Here is a 21,739-nt window from a genome sequence, read left to right as displayed (position 1 = left end):
TGGATATGTTAACGAAATGCTTGGAACATTGGGAAACCTGCCAGAAAACCTGCTATCAATGTCAAGGAGCATGGAGTAGTCCAGCATCACTTGGCACAGAGCTTTGCACAGAGATTGGAGCCCATCCTTTTCTGGGCATCATTGTTCCTGAGATTGGGACTGATGAAATAAATTGACATGAGTTGCTACTTCATGCACGCATGGAGGGCAAATTTGCCTGAAGTTTAAGGGGATAATCAAACTTTCATTAGGAAGATACTGGTGGAAAGCTGTCTAGGTGGTTCTTGTGTATCAATAAAGTAAGTTTCTTTTGGGTGGGATTTAAAATTGAATACTGACAAAACTTGTTCATCCAATGACAGTGCTCTTTGAATTTGGGATAATTTCGAAATTATAAAAATAACTGGTGACTTTTGGTTATCTAAAACAAAATGAGCCATAATTAATGTAGGCAATGGGGATCTCGCCCGACTGCTGGAGAGCTGGCAAGAGCCCTGCACCACCTCCTTTCGGAAAGGCCCGCTGAATTGTGCCAATCAGGCATTTAAGTGGACAGCAGCAGGCCTTCCCCGGGATCAACTGGCAGCGGGGCGGGAGGCCATCCAGGGTCTTTCCTGTCATAAACTTCATCTGCTGGAGGCAGGAAGGTTGCAGGGTCCCCACCCACCACCATCCCGCCCAATTAAATACCATTCCTACCTCCAAACTTGGCATAGGGGAAAATTCGGCCCACGTGTTAATAACTGGGACAACATGGTAATGTTTGATTTACATTTTAAAAATATTATGAGAATATTATATTCAACAGTAAAGCTCCTCCAGGGCTCATGACTGAGATTGAATGGTAACTAATGGGATGCCGACTTAGGATATAACATAAAGACAGGGAAATCACACCATCAAATGGGAATGTACATTCTAGTGAAAGTCAGAAAAGCGTAGTTAAGAATTGGAAATGGATTTTCTTGGAGGTGTTTGTATCCTTCCCTATGAACATTTTAAGAAAAGCCCATTTGATAGTCTGGTCACTACCTGGGCCATCGGGACCATCCAGGGGAAGATCTCAGGCAGGAGTGAGCCCCCATCAGGGCCAGGCATGGAGGCAGGTGGGAGTTAAAAATAGCCCAGCCAGTTGGCATGCCAGTTCCCCATACCCATCTTGCTTCCAGGTCATTAAGGGCAGCTCAAAGCCAATTAAAGGAGACTGAATGGGATATTCCAGTTGGTCTCCATGTTCCCACAGATGGCCAAAGCCAGTTTAAGTAACTAGAGGCGGCCTCCTGGTGGGAGACCAGGGTGGGTGGGATCTGCATTCCAACAGGCCAAGGGCTCTGCCTGAATGCTGTAACAGCCACAGGCCGCCCTGTACAGGGACTACCTCCACTACCCACTCCCCCAGCCTCTACAGTGGTCTGGCTGCCAATGCCATTAAAAAGTTGGAGAGACGGCACCTCTCCCTGACTTACCTTCCATTGCAGCCTGGTGCTCCTTTCAAGCTGAAAGGTCTCTGATTGGCCCTCCAATTTTGAGAGCCTGCCTGCCATCCTTAATTGGATGGCGAGCCTGTCCTCTGGCGATTAATTGGTCGCCCCAGGAATAAACATAAAGAGTGACTGTTTCCCACACAGTGCAGGCCTCTGACCTACATTTAAGCCTGAAGGTGGGGTTCAGAAGCCAACAGGGAAAATTCTGCCCCTCAAGACAGCTACCCCTCCAATCTTTTGATAAGATCACGTGAAAATCCATGAATGGCTTGTATCATATGGCAGGTGTGGCACGATATTGGGATACCAGTATGAGTGCGCAGATGTGATTTGTTACATGCAAAGCAACTAGCATGCAGACATGCATGGTGAATCTACATTGAAGAAGGGGTCCCAGACATGCTCAGCTACTTGACAACAGCTCAACATGAAATGGTTAATGTGGCTCATAGAGTGAGACAACATTTTAAATCGAACCGTTGGCACACTCTCCACAGAGAAATCAACTTTCAAATAATCAGGTTATAATTAAACATACTGGTACCTGACAGAGGGAGTAAAATTAAAGCAAGGAGGAATATGTAATCTGGATGAAGAGAATTGAGAGCTATGGAGAAATAATATTTAGCAAGAACTATCCCAAGATGATGTGGGTAAAGGGAAAGCCAAAGAATCTTTTAAATCCATGCATTACCTGTGGCTTGAATTAAATATACTTAAGCATTAATAATTTAGAATTAGCTGCAATCCAGCAAAAAAATAAGGAACATTATTGAGTGAGGTGGTTATATTCCAGAAAGTCAGTTGGTGAAGGATAGTACCGGAGCCAATCTTTACGCAGTATTATGAAACTGCCTCAAAATTTTTTTTGAGGACTCATGTTTAGAATTGAAGAGATTCCATGGATGTATTTTTTTTTAAAAAGAAAAGGTCAACAGAAGGATTTTAGGACTTGAGGTTTTGTTTAAAAACAAACCTTTACTGGATGTCACATGCCTTAAGCTACATAAACAACAGGAACCTTGGTGGCCAGGGGAGATGTTTACAGAGAAGTGATATGTCAAGATTCATGGTGGTCAAGAGCTTTTGACTTGCTGTTGGGGTGTGGACTGTTTTGAAGGCAGTTTAAGATCAGCCTGCCAAAAGAGAATCACCCAATTCATCTTCCTCCCTCTCTTTTAGAAACTTTAGAAAATCTAGTGTGTGACTGCTAAAACCCCTGATGCTGCATTTCTTCCGAGAAGCTCCTGGAAAGCCTGCTAGATTAATTCTTGACACCGCCGGAAAAGAACTGCTCCAGAAAAGATCCCAGTGACCTGTCTCCATGTACCTGAACGCCAGACCAAAGGGCAACTGATTAAGGCCTGGCTCGGGTATAAATTTAAAACTTGACCCGGGCTTGAGTCCTTTAATTTTTTTGTACCCGACCTGACCGGCAGCAGACTAGTCCTGCAGATGGAGTTGTGGAAAATCATGAGTACACCTGATCCCATGACTTCCTGGAAGCAGCACTGTCCAACCCAACCAGAGCCGAGCCCAAATGCTGGACTCAGAATATAGACCTGACCTGAACCCGACACATGTAGTCTCATTGGGTTCGGGTCGGGTAGCCAGGCTTTACAATTGATATCCTTCCATATCGTCTCTCTTTCCTTTGAGAATTAACAAGTTTTTTTTTGTAAAAGGCCTCTGCAAAGAACATTTTTTGTAATCCAACTGGTGTATGGCTGTGTGTGTGTTGGGTATCTAGAAGGGAATATCTATTTACATTCATATTTCAAACTGTATGTTAATGCTTTGTTTCTTTACTGGATAAGTCCTGTTTTATAACAAACTGATAATTTTGTTTTTTATTAAAGAAACCTGTTTGGTGCATTTTATTCTGGAATAAAGAGTAGAGCATATGATTGACCATATCGGTAAATGGGTAAACATTGTTGTGACCCGTAGAAAAGTGGAACTAGAGAAAGACAGTGCACTCCACCTGCCTCGGTCGTACCAGCAATCTAACATTTATTTACAGAGTGAATCATTAGAAGCATACATCTCCTAACTCAACCACACCACAGTTTCAGTAAGTGTCTCTTTATATGTGCTGAAGTGAAACCCGAATTAATGCCCTCCACCTGATTGCTATACTATTAACTGAAGGGACCTGCAGGTGGGGAGTGCCAACACATGTAGACAGTGATCAGGGATCACATTTTATTGGCCATATTTTTACCAAGCTACAACAGATAATGGGTATTTCACATAAACTCCACATTTCTCACCACCCACAGTCATCTTGGGTTGTGACAAAAGGAAACCATACTCTGAAAATTATGTTAAACAAGTTCTGCGCATATCACTCCATTCATGGACTGCAGAAAGAAAGAATGGTAAAGAACAACAATGAGGCATGGGATGAGGGAAGAAGATCCTGCCCTGAAATAACTGCGGGTCCCGATAACGGTTTAGTAGTAACCCTTACCCATGAGAGTCTATACAATAATGTTAGATATGAAATTGTCCTGGTGATATTTAATCTGCCAGCAATTCAAATGCCAAAAGTCTTGTGTAACCACACCAATGAGATATTCCACAGCAAAATGGCACAACAAATAGTTAAGGACTTTGTTGAAAGGAGTGCTAGAAAAGATAGTGATGAATTTTCTCCCCACAGGATGAGCAGCATTATAAGGTAAAAGTAAATGATAAAAGGTACAGAACAAAGAGGGGCGGCGCAGTGGTTAGCACCGCAGCCTCACAGCTCCAGCGACCTGGGTTCAATTCTGGGTACTGCCTGTGTGGAGTTTGCAAGTTCTCCCTGTGTCTGCGTGGGTTTCCTCCGAGTGCTCCGGTTTCCTCCCACAGCCAAAAGACTTGCAGGTTGGTAGGTAAATTGGCCATTATAAATTGCCCCTAGTATAGGTAGGTGGTAGGGGAATATAGGGACAGGTGAGGATGTGGTAGGAATATGGGATTAGTGTAGGATTAGTATAAATGGGTGGTTAATGGTCGGCACAGACTCGGTGGGCTGAAGGGCCTGTTTCAGTGCTGTATCTCTAAATCAAAGTACAAGAAAGTGAGGTAATAAAAGCAAAATACTGCAGATGCTGGAAATCTGAAACACAAACAAGAAATGTTGAAAATGCTCAACAGGTCTAGCAGCATCTGTGGAGAGAGAAGCAGAGTTAACGTTTCAGATCAGTGACCCTTCATCAGAAGAAAGTGAGGATTGGGAGAATGAATATGTGGCTATGAGAGAACAACTAAAGGGAATTTTGACTATATGAATAAGGGAGGATCCAATCAACACTAGATATAGTACAGAATTTCCAAGAATTCCAAGACAAAATTAATGAAATAATTAAAGAATCTAAGGAAAGTAAGGATCAATCTTCCAGGCCTATGCTATGTGTGGAAGTTTGCTATTGAATCAGGTACAAAAAAGCTTGACTGACATCGAAGGCACTCAGATACCCAATTTAGTGAGTGATGGACACCTATGAAAATACTTTCACCAGACCAGTCCAATAACTTAGAAATTGCTAGATTAGTCATGAGCTGATTGTGAGAAGTCAATAAGGATATTCCCTTTGCAAAGTGGGGAATTGTTAAAAATAATGGTCTGAAAGAATCATAAAAAGCACGTTTCTCCAGCTAAAAGAGCTTCTTTAGCAGTCTACCTGAGCCAATACAGAACAGTGCTGGTCATGATGAATAAGGTTTTTCACAAGGGCCTGTTATCTGGCCATGTCCACAGTGTAGAAACAGGCATTTGTGTAAGTATAACTGAGCCTGATAGAGAATCTCATGATTCACATACCTAAACAAATTGTTTGAAAGAAGGCAACAAGATGTTCATACCAGAGGTAAGCAAAGGAATGATCTCATGTAGCTGGGGACTAGGGTAGGAGGGGTCCACCTTGAGTATCTATTCCCTGGTAATTGGACAATTGAATGGGCAAAAGTAATTAAATGAATGATTGACATGAGGTATCCACCGGTCCCTAAAATCAGGTATATAAATGGGCAGTTAAGAAGAAGAAATTCAGGCGGCAAAGGAGGGCTTCCCAAGCTGGATCCATGCTAGCTTCAGCTTAACACCTCAGCCAGCTTGAGAGACGACGGAAGAGATCATCACCTCAAAAAACAAGGATCATCTGTTCTGCCTCATCATTCATCCATTTGATCCAAAACTGGTAAACCTTCTCACTTGTTATGGGTCCTAATATGTCTATTTTGATTATGTGTTGCATTTGAAACTGTCAGTGCTCATAAACTGCTTTTAACCACGAGTAGCTCTTTAATTCTTTTGGGTAATTTGTGGCCCTTGATCAAATCTTATATTTGGGAGGTGACAACTCCAAAGGACTTTGGAGAGGAAAGGGATGTTGGAGATGGAGCAGTAGTTTGCAAGGATGGTGGGGTCAAGGGTTGGTTTTTGAGGTGAGGGGTGATGATAGCAGAAGGAGAGAGAGAGACAACACCTAAATAGAAAGAACCATTAACAATATCAATTACCATGGTGGCCTGGAAAGGAAGTTGAGTGGTCAGCAAGTTAATGGGAATAGGGTACAGGGAGCAGAAGGGGAGGGACGGTTTCATGGACAAGATGAGCTCATATTGGGAGATGAGAGAAGCTAGAGAAAGGTGTGAATTAAGGGCTAAGGTGGGGGGTGGGGAAGCTTTCAAGGAAGTTTGGCCTGGTGGGCTAGTGAAAGGGAGGGAACTTGCAGAGGGCAGCTGATCAGGTGGTCTCACTCTTAGTGACAAAGTAGTCCATCAGCTCCTCACCCTTATTGGGCTATATTTAATAGGCCCCCCAGAGACAGGCTAGGAGGCCCAGAGAATTGCGACGGGAGGAGGGGTGGGGGGGTGGGCGTGGAGGCGGAGGGACTATTGTCTTCCTGTCACACCGTAATAAAGTCAGAGGCGCGATAGACCGACGACGGCCACCTGCCCGGAGACCAACTGAGGCCTTTAAGAGGCCTATTATCAGCCACTTAAGGGGCTCTTCCTGTTGCCACTGAAATTAAGCCAGCAATAGGGGCGGGAGGGCCACTGCCATGTGGGGAGGTCGCCCAGTAAAATGAAGCGACCTCCCTGCAGGCTTCCCGGGGGTGGGGCGGAGGGCCTCCTGTGGCCCACAGAGGGACCTCAGCAGAAAACAACTCACCTCCCTGAAGACTCCTCCCCCTGCACTCAATGCCCACCCTTCCTTGCCCCACTGCCGAAGCCTGCTGGACTGGCCTCGGCAACCCCGCCACACATACCTTGGGCTGGATTTTGTGGAGGAGACGGGGCCCCTGGCACCGGGCCGAAATATGGGCAGAACCGCACCTAGCACTTTTCATGCCCCCATCTCCGACCACGGTGTGATCCTCGGTTGGTCTGGAGGCAAAGTTTCCGTCGCTGGGGTCGCTGTCCACCTTGAGTGGTGGCCACTGCCGGTACTGCAGAGATCCAGGGCAGGAACCCCGGACCTTATGTAAGTGAGGCGGGGTCGCCGGGGCCAGGCCAGAAGGCCCAAGTTTGGGGTGGTGGGAGTGGGTGGGTGTTGGGGGCTGGTTGTAAAATCCAAGGGGAGGGGGTTCTGGGCAGTACATTGTTTTCTGGCCGGGGCCCTCTGTGGACTACAGGTTGCCCCTGGAAGAAGGACCCGCCTTCCCAAACTTGCAGGGTGGGCGCCTCGTTTTACAAGGCAATCTCCCCATGTAGTGGAGGGCCCCTGTGGCTGGTTAAATCCCAGCAGCAGGGGGAAGTGGCCCTTAAGTGGCCGTTAATAAACCGCTTAAGGGCCTCAATTGACCTCTGGGCCGGAAGGTCGGCGGCGGCCTATCCCACATCCAGGAAAATCACCTGGTGATGGGGCAGCTCCCCATCACGATTCTATGGGTCCGCTTGCCTCTGACCCTGCCTCAGGGGTGCCCATAAAATCCAGCCCCTTGCATCTGGGTCTCCAGCGCTGGGCCTAGTTCCAAGGTACAGGCAGTGGCCATCGCTCCCAGTTGCGCTGCCGATACTACTGAGCTGCCGACCCTCTGCTTGGCCAGTAGCTCTTGGAGTCTTTATAGGGATGGGTATCCCCATGCTAGGCTGTTAATTGCCCAAGCACCATCAAATAGAGCTGTGGGGGGCACTGAGTGGTCGGGGCGGGTGTCCTACCGCCTTTTTGGCCCAGTGCCAGGAGCCCTGCCTGCTCCACTAAATCCAGCCTATTGCTGGAGGTGAGGAATCCACAAATAATACTGTGGAAATCCACCAGCTGTAAAGCTATGTATTATTATTGTTCAATTTTTTTAAAGCTCTGACCGTTTACAGTTAAATAATGTTTGAAGGTGATAATGTCCAAAATTATATGCATTACACATTTTAAACTCAATTATATTTTCAGAAGACTCCTTCATATAAGTTGAGAAATGATAAACTCTGGCTCACATTGGCACTACAATTTATGTTGTTCTGAAAATTGTTTTTGGAATTTGTAAAAATGTGAATCATATACATGAACCATATTTCAAAGCACAATCATTCTCAATTAAATACGTCAGTTAAAATGGTTCGATGGAAATCTTGAAAGTACTTCAAGAATTCTATACACTGCGATACTTATTTTCTGCTATCAGAAATTGCTTTGTTTAGTCAAAGAAAACAGTAATTACTGCTTCACAATTACTTATCAAAGTATATTTGCTAAAAGTTGCTTGGGATTCTGAAGCTTTTAGGCAATAATTTAACATTGGGTCGTCTGACAACATCAAATAAACTGCGCACAAAAGTTATACCACATTTCTGAGTGCTGCTTTCAGCAAGTTTCCAATCCACTGAACAGTATGCAATTGCTACAATGCAAGTATAACCTGAGTGATTGAAATTCTTCAAAATAAATGTCTTACATTGGCTTGAACAATGACATAGTAACGAGTTTTCTCTTCATAATTTAGCCTTCTCCTTAAAACCACAGCTCCTGATAATGTGAGCGGAATGTCAAATGTCCGACTGGATTCCTATGAACACAAAGAAACCAGTTCAATGTTTTTATTTTGCTGCTGTCAAATGTTATTCAGCTACACCAACAACAAATTAGTTCAATATACTGTCCTTTAACGTTTCACAAAATATAATTCCATCACTTCATACAATCAGATACTTTATTAGTGATTTAATTAACCCTAAAATACAGCATTTTATCAACATGGTAAGACGGGTATCTTGTACATTAATTTTTGGCATAGCTCAACATATGAAAGCTGCACGGCAAAACCGGGCATTTATTACAACTAACCAGCAAGTTGCTTAAAAAAAAATTGATATTTAAAATCAAGATTGACGAAAATTGTAAGGACTGGATGCCTTTTTAATATATTTCTATTTAAAAAAGGATTCCTATTCACAGAATTAGAAAAATAACTAACTTGGAATGAACTGCAGACAGGCTTAAAATATTTTTTTAAATTATATATCTTTATTGGGAAATAAAACAATGCAATCAACTCAATTCTAAAGGTACACTTGCATTTCAGTTCTGAAAATAAAGAGACAAGAGCCAGATTTTAAGTCTGCAATGCTGGTTCTTTGCCATGAATTTCATTTCCTGGAGTTGCGTTAAAAGAAAAGTCAGCTATGAAAATATTTAAATAGTGAAAACTTAAGAAAAGCCTGACAAATGTTCAAGGACAAACACCGGGATTTCCTTGGGGTTTCGCACGACTGTCCTGTCTAACTTTGGTGCAAGATTGGCAGAAGCATGTTTATGCGTCCATCCAAGGTTTCTGGTGAAGTTACGCCACTTGATTTGGGAGACTCCCTGACGAAATTCCACATGAAAATCATCAAATATAGATACTAGTATAGGGCTCTGGCTTTTGATTCTAGCTTTAGATTCTCTTCTTGATAGGGAGGAATTATTTGGGGATGTAATCCTGATTATTATCATCAAACCTGACAGCCTAGGATGTGACCATTTGGCCCATCATGCCTGTGCGAGTTCTTTTAAAGAACTTTTCAATTAGTCCCGCTGCTCAACTTCTTCCTCATCGCCCTGTAATATTTCCCTTTTCAAATATATATAAAATTTCCTTTTGAAAGTTACCTTTGAATCTGTTTCTACCAACCTTTCAAGTCATCCATTCCAGATCGTAACAACTCACTGTGTAAACAAATGTCTCCTCGTATCCCCTTTGGTTCTTTTGCCAAATATCTTAAATTAGCATTGACCTGCCTGCCAGTAGAAACAGGTTCTCCCTTCATTAAGATCTCTTTCTCTGAAATAAGGAGAACCATCCCAGCATTCACTCCACATAACTGAAGTCACTCATCCCCGGTACCATTCGAGTAAATCTCCTCTGCACCCTCTCTAAGGCATTTACATTCTTCCTATAACGTGATGACCAGAATGAACACAATATTCCAGCTGAAGCATAACCAGTGACTATAAAGATTTGTAATTATGCCAGGATTGTACCTGTGACTGTGACCACCACCACTGACCAAGGTTCCCTCCAATTTTTTTGTGGCGTGCAGAGGTGATATATTTCACTGAACAGCCCTTTACATTTTTTTGCGTGACTATGCAAGTGCGGTAACATAAAGGGGCTAACTTATGCGCAGTCTGCAAGGAAACCTTTAAGTTGCTGCACAGCTTCGAGGGAGTATTGCCACTGACCCCACTAGAATATGAGAGGTCAGCAAGAAGACCTCCTTATTTGCATGGTGCCAGCAGGGACCTGTGCCAGTAGGGCAACATCTGGCAACTTGAGTGGCCTGCTGTCCCAGGAGGCTGTAAATTGCAGCAATTGGTGCAGGTGCTAGCTGACCCCTCAGTGCCACCTCCTAGAAATGCCAACCTGTGGCTCTGTACACCTTTACCTCCTCTTCTGGACTGCGGACCATGGATCTACCCTGGGCCTGTCTCATTCCCTTCACCACTAGGTGATACCCACTTTGACTATTAGGCCATTATGCCTCATCTCAATCAGTATACCCAAAGTACACCAGATTCTGCAAGCTGCGGATGAAAGAATTCCTCGTGTATGGAGTCCCCGCCCTCAAACCTACCCTGTCCACATCAATGGTCTTATGTCGAGTGGGTGGAAGTTCTGCTCCCAAACAAAGCCACAGAAAACTCTAACCTAAGTGCAGGACTCCATGTCATGTTGTGCAGTTTCCTGCTAGATATTTAACTTCAACTAAGAGTAGATTTTTGGAGAAAAGAAATAAACCCGCTATGTGATACATACTGGATCATTTGGATTATATTGAATAACATATTCAATCTGTCCATTAGGACCATCATCTATGTCAGCTGCTCCATTTTTTCCAGAGAAGCCAGTAAAAATAGTTGTTCCAACTGGTGTCAACTACAAAAAGGAAAAAAAACACAATATTAACAATTCATATAGACATCAAATGTTTCGCACCAATCATTTTCTGATAACACAAAATATGAATGGGGATATGTCTGAAGAGCATTGCAAGGCAAGAACACATTGAAAACTATTAACTATACCCAAACCTGGAGATATGCAACTGCTTGAGCATAGCTGGAATTTATTTATTCTATTTCATATATAGAAACAGAGATCTGTTCCACGTGAATTGGCATCAAAAATTGATAGGAGCGGTTTTCAAAGAGGACATGTTTTGAGTATACATCAAAGTGCAGAATAGACACATTCCTATGAGGGGGAAAGGAAGGGCATCCAAAGCTAGAGGTCCCTGGATGACTAATACAGAGGTTAAAATGAGTCAGAAAAAGGAGGATTATGATATATGTAAAGTTCACAATACATTAGAGAACCAAGTTGCATTATCTGAAATAAAGGGACCGCCAATGATGTAGCACTGCCTTATACTGCATTAAAGTGTCAGCCTGGATTACTTACTCAAGTCTCTGGAAATCAAACCCAAGACTTTCCAATACAGAAGCAAGAATGCTTATACTGAATCAAGGCTGACACTTAAGTAGAGAGAAAGAGAAATGCAGTAAAAAGAGAAATAGAAATAGATCATAGGAGGAGGGTGAGAAAATGGGGAACGAAAAGGGCATAGGGAAAAAGTACAAAAGGAGGAGGCTGGTGGAAGTAGGCACATTGATAGGGTCAGCAGGACATCAGGAAGGTAGCCAAGTGATAGTTAGGGCCAGAAAATTGAATGTCCGCAATGACAGAGGAGATATACTAGAATGCTCATACATTTTTACCATTTGCATAGCTTTACTCTACTTCCTTGATGTGAGATAGCCCAAGGTCTAAGGATTATGTAACAGGAAAAGTAATGTGCTGGAACATGCAATAATCATCTTGAGAGCAAGATAAGCTTTGAAGTAGCATCTGCGAGGACAATCTGATTAATTGGGAGGAGTAAAGGAGACAGGAGGCCCAGTGAATGTCATTTGATTTCTATGGCCTGGATTTTAGCCCGAGGGTTCCATGCAGGGCCTAGAGGATGCTGGAATAACTGTAAAGTTCCTTTAATTTTTTTTCTGTCTGGTTCTCACTCACAGGCAACCTGATTGACAGAATAGAAGCTTTTTGGGTAGGAAGCCTGCTTCACAAGGCTGTAGCTGAAGAAATCAGTTGGGGTATGGGTATGGCAGAGAATGTACTCTGGATGGGTAACTTTGATGTCCATCACCAAGAGAGGCTCGGAAGCACCACTACTAACCAAGCTGGCAGAGTCCTGAAGGACATATCTGGCAGACTGAGCCTGCGGCAGGTGGTGAGGGAACCAACAAGAGGGAAAAACCTGCTAGACCTTGTCCTCACCATCTACCTGTTGCAGATGCATCTGTCCATGACAGTATTGATAGGAGTGACCACTGCACAGTCCTTGTGAAAACAAAGTCCTGTCTTCACATGGAGAATACCCTCCATTGTGTTGTATGGCACGACCACAGTGCTAAATGGGATAGATTGAGAGCAGATCTGGCAGCTCAAAACTGGGCATCCATGAGGTGCTGGGGAGCTTCAGCAGCAACAGAACTGTATTCAGCCACAATCTGTAACCTCATGACCTGGCATATCCCTCACTCTACCATTATCATCAAGGCAAGGGATTGACCTTGGTTAAATAAAGTGTGCAGGAGAGCATCCCAGTGTCAGACCTGAAGAAATCCAGTAATATTGAAGCCAGTAATATTAATCTGCGCCTGACATGACTGCACATGAAAGAAAGTCAACTTTGACAAACACCTCATCCTGAATTGCTTGCCAATGAAAAACAGTATGAGGAAATTAACAAGTATATCACTGCCAAGAAATGACCCAAGGAAGCAATGACTGACAAGTTTTTGTATAGGAAAGGTGCAATCCTGAAGGGAATAAGTACGTTATAACCCTACGTTCTTGGAAACTGCCATTTACAAGAAGAATTCAGAAAGTCAATTTGACATTCAGTGGTTATAAATAAACCTAGCAAGTTGATGTCAATTCTCTGTAAACTTCTTATGTATTGTCCCTGACATTTTCAGTGCTCTATGTATTTTCAATTCTGAATACTATTCTATCTACAGAACATGATTACCTTCAACAGTTTCAAGATCTGAACAGTTTCACACTGGCAATATAACCAATAAATACAGACCACACAATTACATGGAAATTGTAACTTTGGAAATCATTAGCAAGAAAGCACCGTGTGAATGGAGAAAACAAAACTGGAAGATATCCTGGAAGTGCTGGCCAGTAATATAATACTCGAGTTTATAGTGTCTACTTTAATTCAGTCTCAAAGGCACATGCTCAGCTTGAGCATGCAATGATAATGCTGCTGCAAGCTGCTTCAGTGCATCAACATCTGTAAAGTTACTCTCTTCATTTTTCAATTGAATGGACAGTAGAGTGAGCCATCAGGTAGTAGATCTGAGTAAGTTCACATATCAAGATCATGCACCACCAGCAACTGGACTGCTACAAAAACACCTGAGTCAATGTAGATATTAATTAGATAAAGGACCACAGGATTCGACCAAGCGATCTAAGGTGTTTAGCTACGCAAGGAACAGCACCTGGTGAGCAGAGATCTCATCTAGTTATTGGCTATGCTGCAGCACTTGAGGATCCAGATCTCACAGGCCTTATTTGCAAACAGAAAATGCACTTTGATCAGAATTACCCAAATAAATTACATGAAAAAGGAAGTAATTAATACACTAGAAGTATTTAAAATTGATCAGGGGGAGGTATTAAATAGGCTGTCTCTACTTAAGTTGATAAAGCACTAGGACGGGATGAGATGCATCGAAGGACACTGAGGGAAGTGAGAGTAGAAATTGTGGAGGCACTGGCCATAATTTTCCAATCTTCCTTCGACTCAGGGGTGGTGCCAGAGGACTGGAAAACTGCAAATGTTACACCCTTGTTCAAAAAAAGGCTGTAAAGATAAGCTTAGAAACTACAGGACAATGTTGGTGGTGGGGAAACTTCTAGAAGCAATAATTCGGGACAAAATTAATAGTCACACGGACAAATGCAGGTTAATTAAGGAAAGCCAGCATGGATTTGTTAAGAGAAAATCGTGTTTAACTAACTTTCTGGAGTTTTTTGAAGGGATAACCGAGAAGATTGATGGGGGCAATGCTTTTGATGTGGTGTACATGGACTTCCAGAAGGCATTTGATAAAATGCCACACAGCAGACTTGTCAGCAAAGTTATAGCTCACGAAATAAAAGGGACAGTAGCAACAGGCATACAAAATTGGCTGAGTGACAGTGGTTAATGGATGTTTTTGGAACTGGAGGAAGGTTTGTAGTGGAGTTCCCCAGGTGTCAGTGTTGGGACTCTTGATCTTCATGATATACATTAATGGCTTAGACCTTGGTGTACAATTTCAAAATTTGTGGATGATATGAAACTTGGAAGCATGGGGAACTGTGAGGAGGATAGTATAGAACTTCAAATGAACATAGACAAGCTGGTGGAATGCGCAGACAAGTGGTAGATGAAGTTCAATGTAGAGAAAGGTGAAGTGATTCATTTTGGTAGGAGGAACATGAAGAGACAATATAAAATAAAGGGTATAACTCTAAAGGGAGTGCAGGAGCAGAAGGACCTGAGTGTATATGTGCATAAGTCATTGAAGGTGGCAGGACAGGTTGAGAGAGCAGTCAATAAAGCATACAGTATCCTGGGCTTTATTAATAAGGGCATAGAGTACAGGAGCAAGGAGATTATGTTGAACTTGTACACAACACTAGTTTGGCCTCAGCTAGAATATTGCATCTAGTTCTGGGCACCAGATTTAAGAAAATACATCAAGGTATTGGAAAGAGTGCAGAAAAGATTCATGAGAATGGTTCCAAGAATGAGAAACTTTACGAAGATAGATTGGAGAAGTTGGGACTGTTTTCCTTGGAGGAGAGAAGGCTAAGAGGAGGTTTGATGGAGGTATTCAAAATCATGAGGGGTCTGGACACAGTAGATAGGGAGAAACTGTTCCCACTCATGAAAGGATCAAGAACGAGAGAGCACAGATTTAAAGTAATTGGCAAAAGAAGAAATGGCTACATGAGGAAAAACATTTTCACATAGTGAGTGGTTAGGACCTGGAATGCACTGCCAGAGACTGTGGCAGAGGCAGGTTCAATTGAGGCATTCTAAATGGAATTAGATAGTTACCTGGAAAGGGAGAATGTGCATGGGTTATCGGGAGAAGGCTGGGGAATGGCACTAAGTGAATTGCTCACTTGGAGAGTCGATGCTGACATGATGGGCCGAATGGCCACCTTCTGTCCTGTAACATTTCTGTGATTCTGTGACTTTGCAGAACACACATTGCAATTTCAGGGGGCCACCCTCCCACCCAGATCTGTGCAGTCATCCACAGTTGTCTGCATTGTAATCTGTCATGGAGTATATGGCAAGGCCAGTCATATTTTCAATAGAAGCCTTCAGTAATATGGCACTGAGAGAGTATCTCCCACGAATGCTTTAATAGGTGCTATATATATTCCTACTGATAATTTTGAGGTTTGTCCTGCAACAGAGCATGCATGTAGCAATCATGGTTTGGGTGGTTGGCTCTCATGATGATGCCAGATGCCGATCATCAAAGGTCTCTATACATAGGACAGTAGCTGTGCTGAATAACATGCAAGACTAGACAGGGAAACAGCAATGAACATAGCTGGATCAGATGCAGTGCCCACAGGCAATTGATGCCATCAAATCCCAACAGGCTCCTTGAAAAATCATTAAGCCAGCCAACACACTAACTCTGTTCATTAGGGAATCACTGAGAGATACCAGCCTAGGTCGCTATGTGAGAGGGTTTACGCTAATTTGGCAGTGGTGGAGGGGGGGGGGGGATGCGGTGGCAACCAGGACGTAGCATTAGAAACGAGAAACAAGATGCACAAAGGATTGTGAGAGACATAGTTCTCGAGTAAGTAATAGTAAGGTATTGCTGAAAATAGAGACATGTTGTCGAAGCTTTTTGTCTTGCACTCATCAGGACAATACGCAAGAATACCAACATAAGGGAAAACAACAACTTTTTACTGAATGAGAAGAGTGATGATTGGTTAGCAAGTGAACTCTGATTGCTAGAGGCGTTGCCATGAAGAATGCACCAGTCCATGGTGACTGACAGTTAACTGCCAAGCTTTGTTTGAAATTTAAACCAAGCAGCTTGACTCTGATTGGTCAAGGTATTTTCCTGAGGAATGAACCAGCAAATGGCTGTCACTTATTTTGTTTAGCTGAAACAGACACAATGTTTGTACATGTTCTTTCTGTCTGCAAAGAACAGGGTCCTGTGTATTAATATATCTAGCTATCAGTACACGCAAATGTGCCACACTGCGAGCTCGACTGACAATCTTAAATCGGTTGTCAGTGTAATTCTTAGCACACTAAGAATTTTTTAGCAAATGTTGTCCAATCGCAGAATCACATCTGATGTTGGACACTGTGTTTTGAGTTTTTCAAGCACGGGCTGGCTGCGTATGGCCTGTACCTTGCCCGTTGCGAACAGCAGAAGGGACATGTTGTTTGATACTATCTGCCAATCTTTGGAACGTATGGCCTATATATCTAGCATCACACTGGCATTGAAATTCATATATCACATTACTCATTTGTGTGATAGGCAGGACATCTTTTTGGCTTGACAGCACCGCACGTGTTGCTACTACACAGTAACAGTCTGAAACAGCTAACTTCACATGTTGCTCACATTTTTGGGATACATTACCCTTCCTGGGTAATTTGAGATAAACTGGTGTATTCTCCATGGCAACGCCTCTAACAATCAGAGTTCACTTGCCAACCAATCAGCACTCTTTTCTCATACAGTGTAAAGTTGTTGTTTTCCCTTACATTGGTATTCTTTAGGATGGTCCTGATGAGTGCAAGACAACAAGCTTCGACCACATGTCTCTAATTTCAGCAATACTCAAGTTTTGTACTACCAAACAACTATTTAAATATTAGTGTTAAGTATTACATCGGGTCAGCCTAAGAGGGAAAACAGTAAGATCTAATTCTGGCATACAGTTCATGTATGTAAATGCACAAAGTGTGGTAAAGAAGTTTGGTGAGCTGGAAGCACAAATAAGCACATGGAAATTTGATATTGTGGTGATAACAGAGACCTAGCTCAAAAACAGGAGAGAATCTATTTGGTTAGAGTTAAGAAACGATAGAGATACCATTACACTGCTGGATGTATTCTAGAGGCCACCAACTGGCGGGAATGATGTAGAGGAGCAAATTTGAGAAATTACAGAAAGTTGCAAGAACTTTAGAGTAGTAATAACCAGGGTCTTTAATTATCCCAATATAGTCTGAAAAAATAATAGTGTAAAGGGCAGAGAGAATCACAGAATCACAGAATTGTTACAGCGCAGAAGGAGGCCATTCAGCCCATCATGTCCGGACCAGCTCTCTGAAAGAGCAACTCCCACAATTCCACTCCCCTACCTTCTCCCTGTAACCCTGCACATTCTTCTTTTTCATATAACTGTCTAATTCATTTTGAATGCTTCAATTGAACCTGCCTCCACCATGTTCTCAGGCAGCACATTCCAAACCTTAACCACTCAATGTGTGAAAACGTTTTTCCTCATGTCACTTTTGCTTCTCTTACCAAATACTTCATGTCTGTGCCCTCTCATTCTCCATCCTTTCATGAGTGGGAACAGTTTCTCTCTATCTACTCTGTCCAGATGCCTCATGATTTTGAATACCTCTATCAAATCACCTCTCAGCCTTCTCTTCTCTGAGGAGAACAGTCCTAACTTCTCCAATCTATCTTCATAACTTCATAATGGGCGGCACAGTGGCGCAGTGGTTAGCACCGCAGCCTCACAGCTCCAGCGACCCGGGTTCAATTCCGGGTACTGCCTGTGTGGAGTTTGCAAGTTCTCCCTGTGTCTGCGTGGGTTTCCTCCGGGTGCTCCGGTTTCCTCCCACATGCCAAAGACTTGCAGGTTGATAGGTAAATTGGCCATTAGAAATTGCCCCTAGTATAGGTAGATGGCAGGGAAATATATAGGGATAGGTGGGGATGTGATAGGAATGTAGGATTAGTGTAAACGGGTGGTTGATGGTCGGCACAGACTCGGTGGGCCGAAGGGCCTGTTTCAGTGCTGTATCTCTAAACTAAACTAATAACTGAAATTCCTCATCCCTGGAACCATTCTGATGAATCTTTTCTGTACTCTCTCCAATGCCCTCACATCTTTCCTCAAGTGTGGCGCCCAGAATTGGACATAATACTTCAGCTGAGGCCGAACTAGTGTCTTACAAGTTCAAAATGACTTCCCTGCTCCTGTATTCTATGCCCCTTTGAATAAAGCCCAGGATAATATATGCTTTATTCACCACTCTCTCAACCTGTGCTGCCACCTTCAATGACTTATGCACATATGCACCCAGGTCCCTCTGCTCCTGCATCCACTTTAGATTTGTACCCTTTATTTTATATTGGCTCTCCATGTTCTTCCTACAAAAATGAATCACTTACATTTCTCTGCATTGAACCTCATCTGCCATCTGTCTGCCCATTCCACCAGCTTGTCTATGTTCTTTTTGAAGTTCTACACTATCCTCTTCACAGTTCACAATGCTTCCAAGTTTCGTATCATCTGCAAACTTTGAACTTGTGCCCTGAACACCAAGATCTAGGTCAGTAATACATATCAGAAAAAGTAAGGGTCCCAACAGTGATCCTTGGGGAACTCCACTACAAACTTTTCTCCAGCACGAAAAACGTCCATTAACCACTACTTTTTGTTTACTGTCACTCAGCCAATTTTGTATCCATATTGCTACCGTCCCTTTTATTCCATGAGCTACAAGTTTGCTCACAAGTCTACTGTGTGGCACCGTATGAAATGCCTTTTGAAAGTCCATGTACACAACATCAACAGCATTGCCCTCATCAACCCTCACTGTTACCTCCTCAAAAAACTCCAGCAAGTTAGTGAAACATGATTTTCCCTTAAGAAATCCATGCTGGCTTTCCTTAATTAACTCTCATTTGTCCATGTGACTATTGATTTTGTCCCAAATTATTTTTTCTATAAGTTTTCCCACCACTGAAGTTAAACTGACTGGCCTGTAGTTGCTGGGCTTATCTTTACACCCTTTTTTGAAGAAGGGTGTAACGTTTGCAATTCGCTAGCCCTCTGGCACCACCTCCGATCTAAGGAAAACTGAAAAATTATGGTCAGTGCTCTGCGATTTCCACCCTCATTTCCCTCAGTATCCTTGGATGCATCTCATCCAGCCCTGGTGTTTTATCCACTTTAAGTACAAACAGCCAATCTAATACTTCCTCTTTATCAATTTTAAACCCCTCTGGTGTCTGACGTACCTGCTCTTTCAACTTGGCTGGGTTGCATCTTCTTCCTTGGTACAAAGTATTCATTTAATACCTCAGCTATGCCCTCTGCCTCCATGTGTAAATCCCCTTTATGGTCCCTAATTGGCCCCACTCCTCCTTTTGCCACCCTTTTACTATTTATATGTCTATAGAAAACTTTGGGATTTCCTTTAATGTTAGCTGCCAGTCTCTTTTCATGCCCTCTCTTTGCTTTTCTTATTTGCTTTTTCACTTCCCCTCTGGACCTTCTATATTCAGCCTGGTTCTCAATAGTATTTTCTCCCTGCCATCTGTCATAAGCACATTTTTTCTTCTTCATCTTAATCTCTACCTCTTCTGTCAATCAGGGAGCTCTGGATTTATTTACCCTAGCTTTCCCCTTCGAGGGAACATATCTTTTTTGACAGTAGCCCATTTTTCATCTACTGGTTTTCCTAACAGCTTTTGACTCCAATTTATTCGCCCCAGTTCCATTCTTACCCCATTGAAGTTGGCCTTCACCCATCTAATTATTCTTATGCTGGATTGCTCTTTGTCCTTTTCCATAGTCAGCCTAAACCTTATGATAGAATGATGACTATCCCCTAAATGCTCTCCTACAGATACTTGGCCCATCTCATTCCCAAGAACCAGGTCTAGCAGTGCCTCCTTTCTCACTAGCCTAGCAACATGCTGCTGTAGAAAATTTTCCTGAACGCACTCTCGGGACTCTTGGCCCTAACTGCCCTTTATTATCCCTTCTATGTTTAAATATTTAAAGTCCCCCATTATAACTACCCTATAATTTTTGCACCTCTCCGTAATTTCCTTGCAAACTTGTTCCTCTGCATCCTTCCCATTAGCTCTAGCCAAATTGGTTCTGTCCTCGAACCCTCCAGCACTGCAATGCTCTCCTTAATCAATACCGCCACCCCTCCCCCTTTTTTCCTTTTCCTAACTTTTCTGAACACCTTGTATCCAGGAATATTTCACACCTTCTTTGAGCCAGGTCTCTGTTATAGCCACAATATCATATTTCCACATAGCAATCTGCGCCTGTGCCTCACCCATCTTATTAAACACACTCCGTGCATTCACATGGATGCATAGCAACCCTGATTCAGACTTTATTACTTTCTCCCTTACTCTGACCCCACCTAATAACCTAAAATTTCCTACTCTCGTGCTATCTATCTCCCCCAGTATTCTGCGCACCTTGGTATTCCTCTCTAATACTTGCTCCTGGTTCCCACACCCCAGACAAGTTACCAGTTTTGCTTGCCTCCAATCTGAGCTCCCTATCAAGTTCCCATCCCCCTGGCAATTTAGTTTAAACCCTCCCTAGCAGCACTAGCAAATCTCCCTGTGAGGGTATTAGTCCCAGTCCTGCTAAGATGCAACCCATCCATCTTGTACAGGTCCCACCTGCTCCAGAACTGGTCCCAATGTCTCAGAAATCATGTGCCCTCCTGCCGGCACCAGTTCTCCAGCCATGTGTTCAATCACTCAATTCTCCTATTCCTATGCTCAGTTGCATGTGGGACTTGGAGTAAGCCTGAGATTACTGCTTTTGAGGTCCTGCTTTTTAATCTCCTTCCTAGCTCCCCAAAATCTGCTTTCAGGACCTCATCCCCCTTTTTACCTATGTCATTGGTACCAATGTGGACCACGACCTCTGGCTGTTCACCCTCCTCCAGAAGAATGTCCTTCAGCCTCTCCATGACATCCTTGATCCTGGCACCAGGGAGGCAAAACACCATCCTGGAGTCACGTTTACTGCCGCAGAAATGTCAGAAAAGGTGTTGGAGAGGTGGGCCTGTACCTCTAGGAAGCATCCAGGACATTCTCCCTCTCTCCCCTGTACGTGGTTTTCAGATTCCCCCTTGAGGAAGTGGCGAAGCAAGTCTCAGGAAGGCATTGTGAAATTCCTAGCTATTCGACCTTGAGAGGCATTGTGCTGATGCTTCTCCCGGGCTCTGAAGGCTCCTGGTGGTTTATCGTGTTTGTTTATTTTGTCGTGCTTGTGTCTTTAACCTGACGATTAAACTATGTGACTGGAAAAAAGATGAAAGAGATAGAGAGTAAGATGAAGACTAAAAGAAGAGCGAATGACAGATAGCAGGTGAGAATATAAGTGAGAACCAGGCTGAAAATAGAAAGGTCAGAGGGGAAGTGTAAAAGGAAATAAGGGAAGCAAAGAGAGAGTTTAAGAAGAGAATAGCAGCTAAAATAAAAGGGAATCCAAAAGTCTTCTCTAGGCAAATAGGGTAGTAAGAGGAGGGGCAGGGCTAATTACGGATTAAAAACAGGATCTACACAAAAAGGCAGAGGGCATGGCTGAGGTACTAAATGAGTGCCTTTCATCCATCTTTACCAAGGAAGAAGATGCTGCCAAAGTCATAGTGACAGAAGAGGTAGTTCAGATACTGGATGGGCCAAAATTGGATATAGGTATAGTGCC

The 21,739-nt window shown here is 43.1% G+C and overlaps 1 protein-coding gene across 1 annotated transcript in view; it reads right to left on the bottom strand.

Moving 5' to 3' along the window:
• Positions 1 to 21,739, bottom strand: part of pcdh15b (protocadherin-related 15b) — an 843,531-nt gene that overhangs the window by 598,830 nt on the left and 222,962 nt on the right. Inside the window, exons 7-8 of the mRNA XM_068053265.1 lie at positions 10,712 to 10,831; positions 8,369 to 8,479 (exon numbers count right to left, since the gene is read on the bottom strand). Of these exons, the coding sequence (XP_067909366.1) occupies positions 8,369 to 8,479; positions 10,712 to 10,831 (231 nt within the window). The remainder of the gene's footprint in view (positions 1 to 8,368; positions 8,480 to 10,711; positions 10,832 to 21,739) is intronic.

Source organism: Heterodontus francisci, chromosome 20 (assembly GCF_036365525.1).
Source record: "Heterodontus francisci isolate sHetFra1 chromosome 20, sHetFra1.hap1, whole genome shotgun sequence".
NCBI lineage: Eukaryota > Metazoa > Chordata > Chondrichthyes > Heterodontiformes > Heterodontidae > Heterodontus > Heterodontus francisci.
This window is presented reverse-complemented; position numbering and strand designations above follow the sequence as displayed.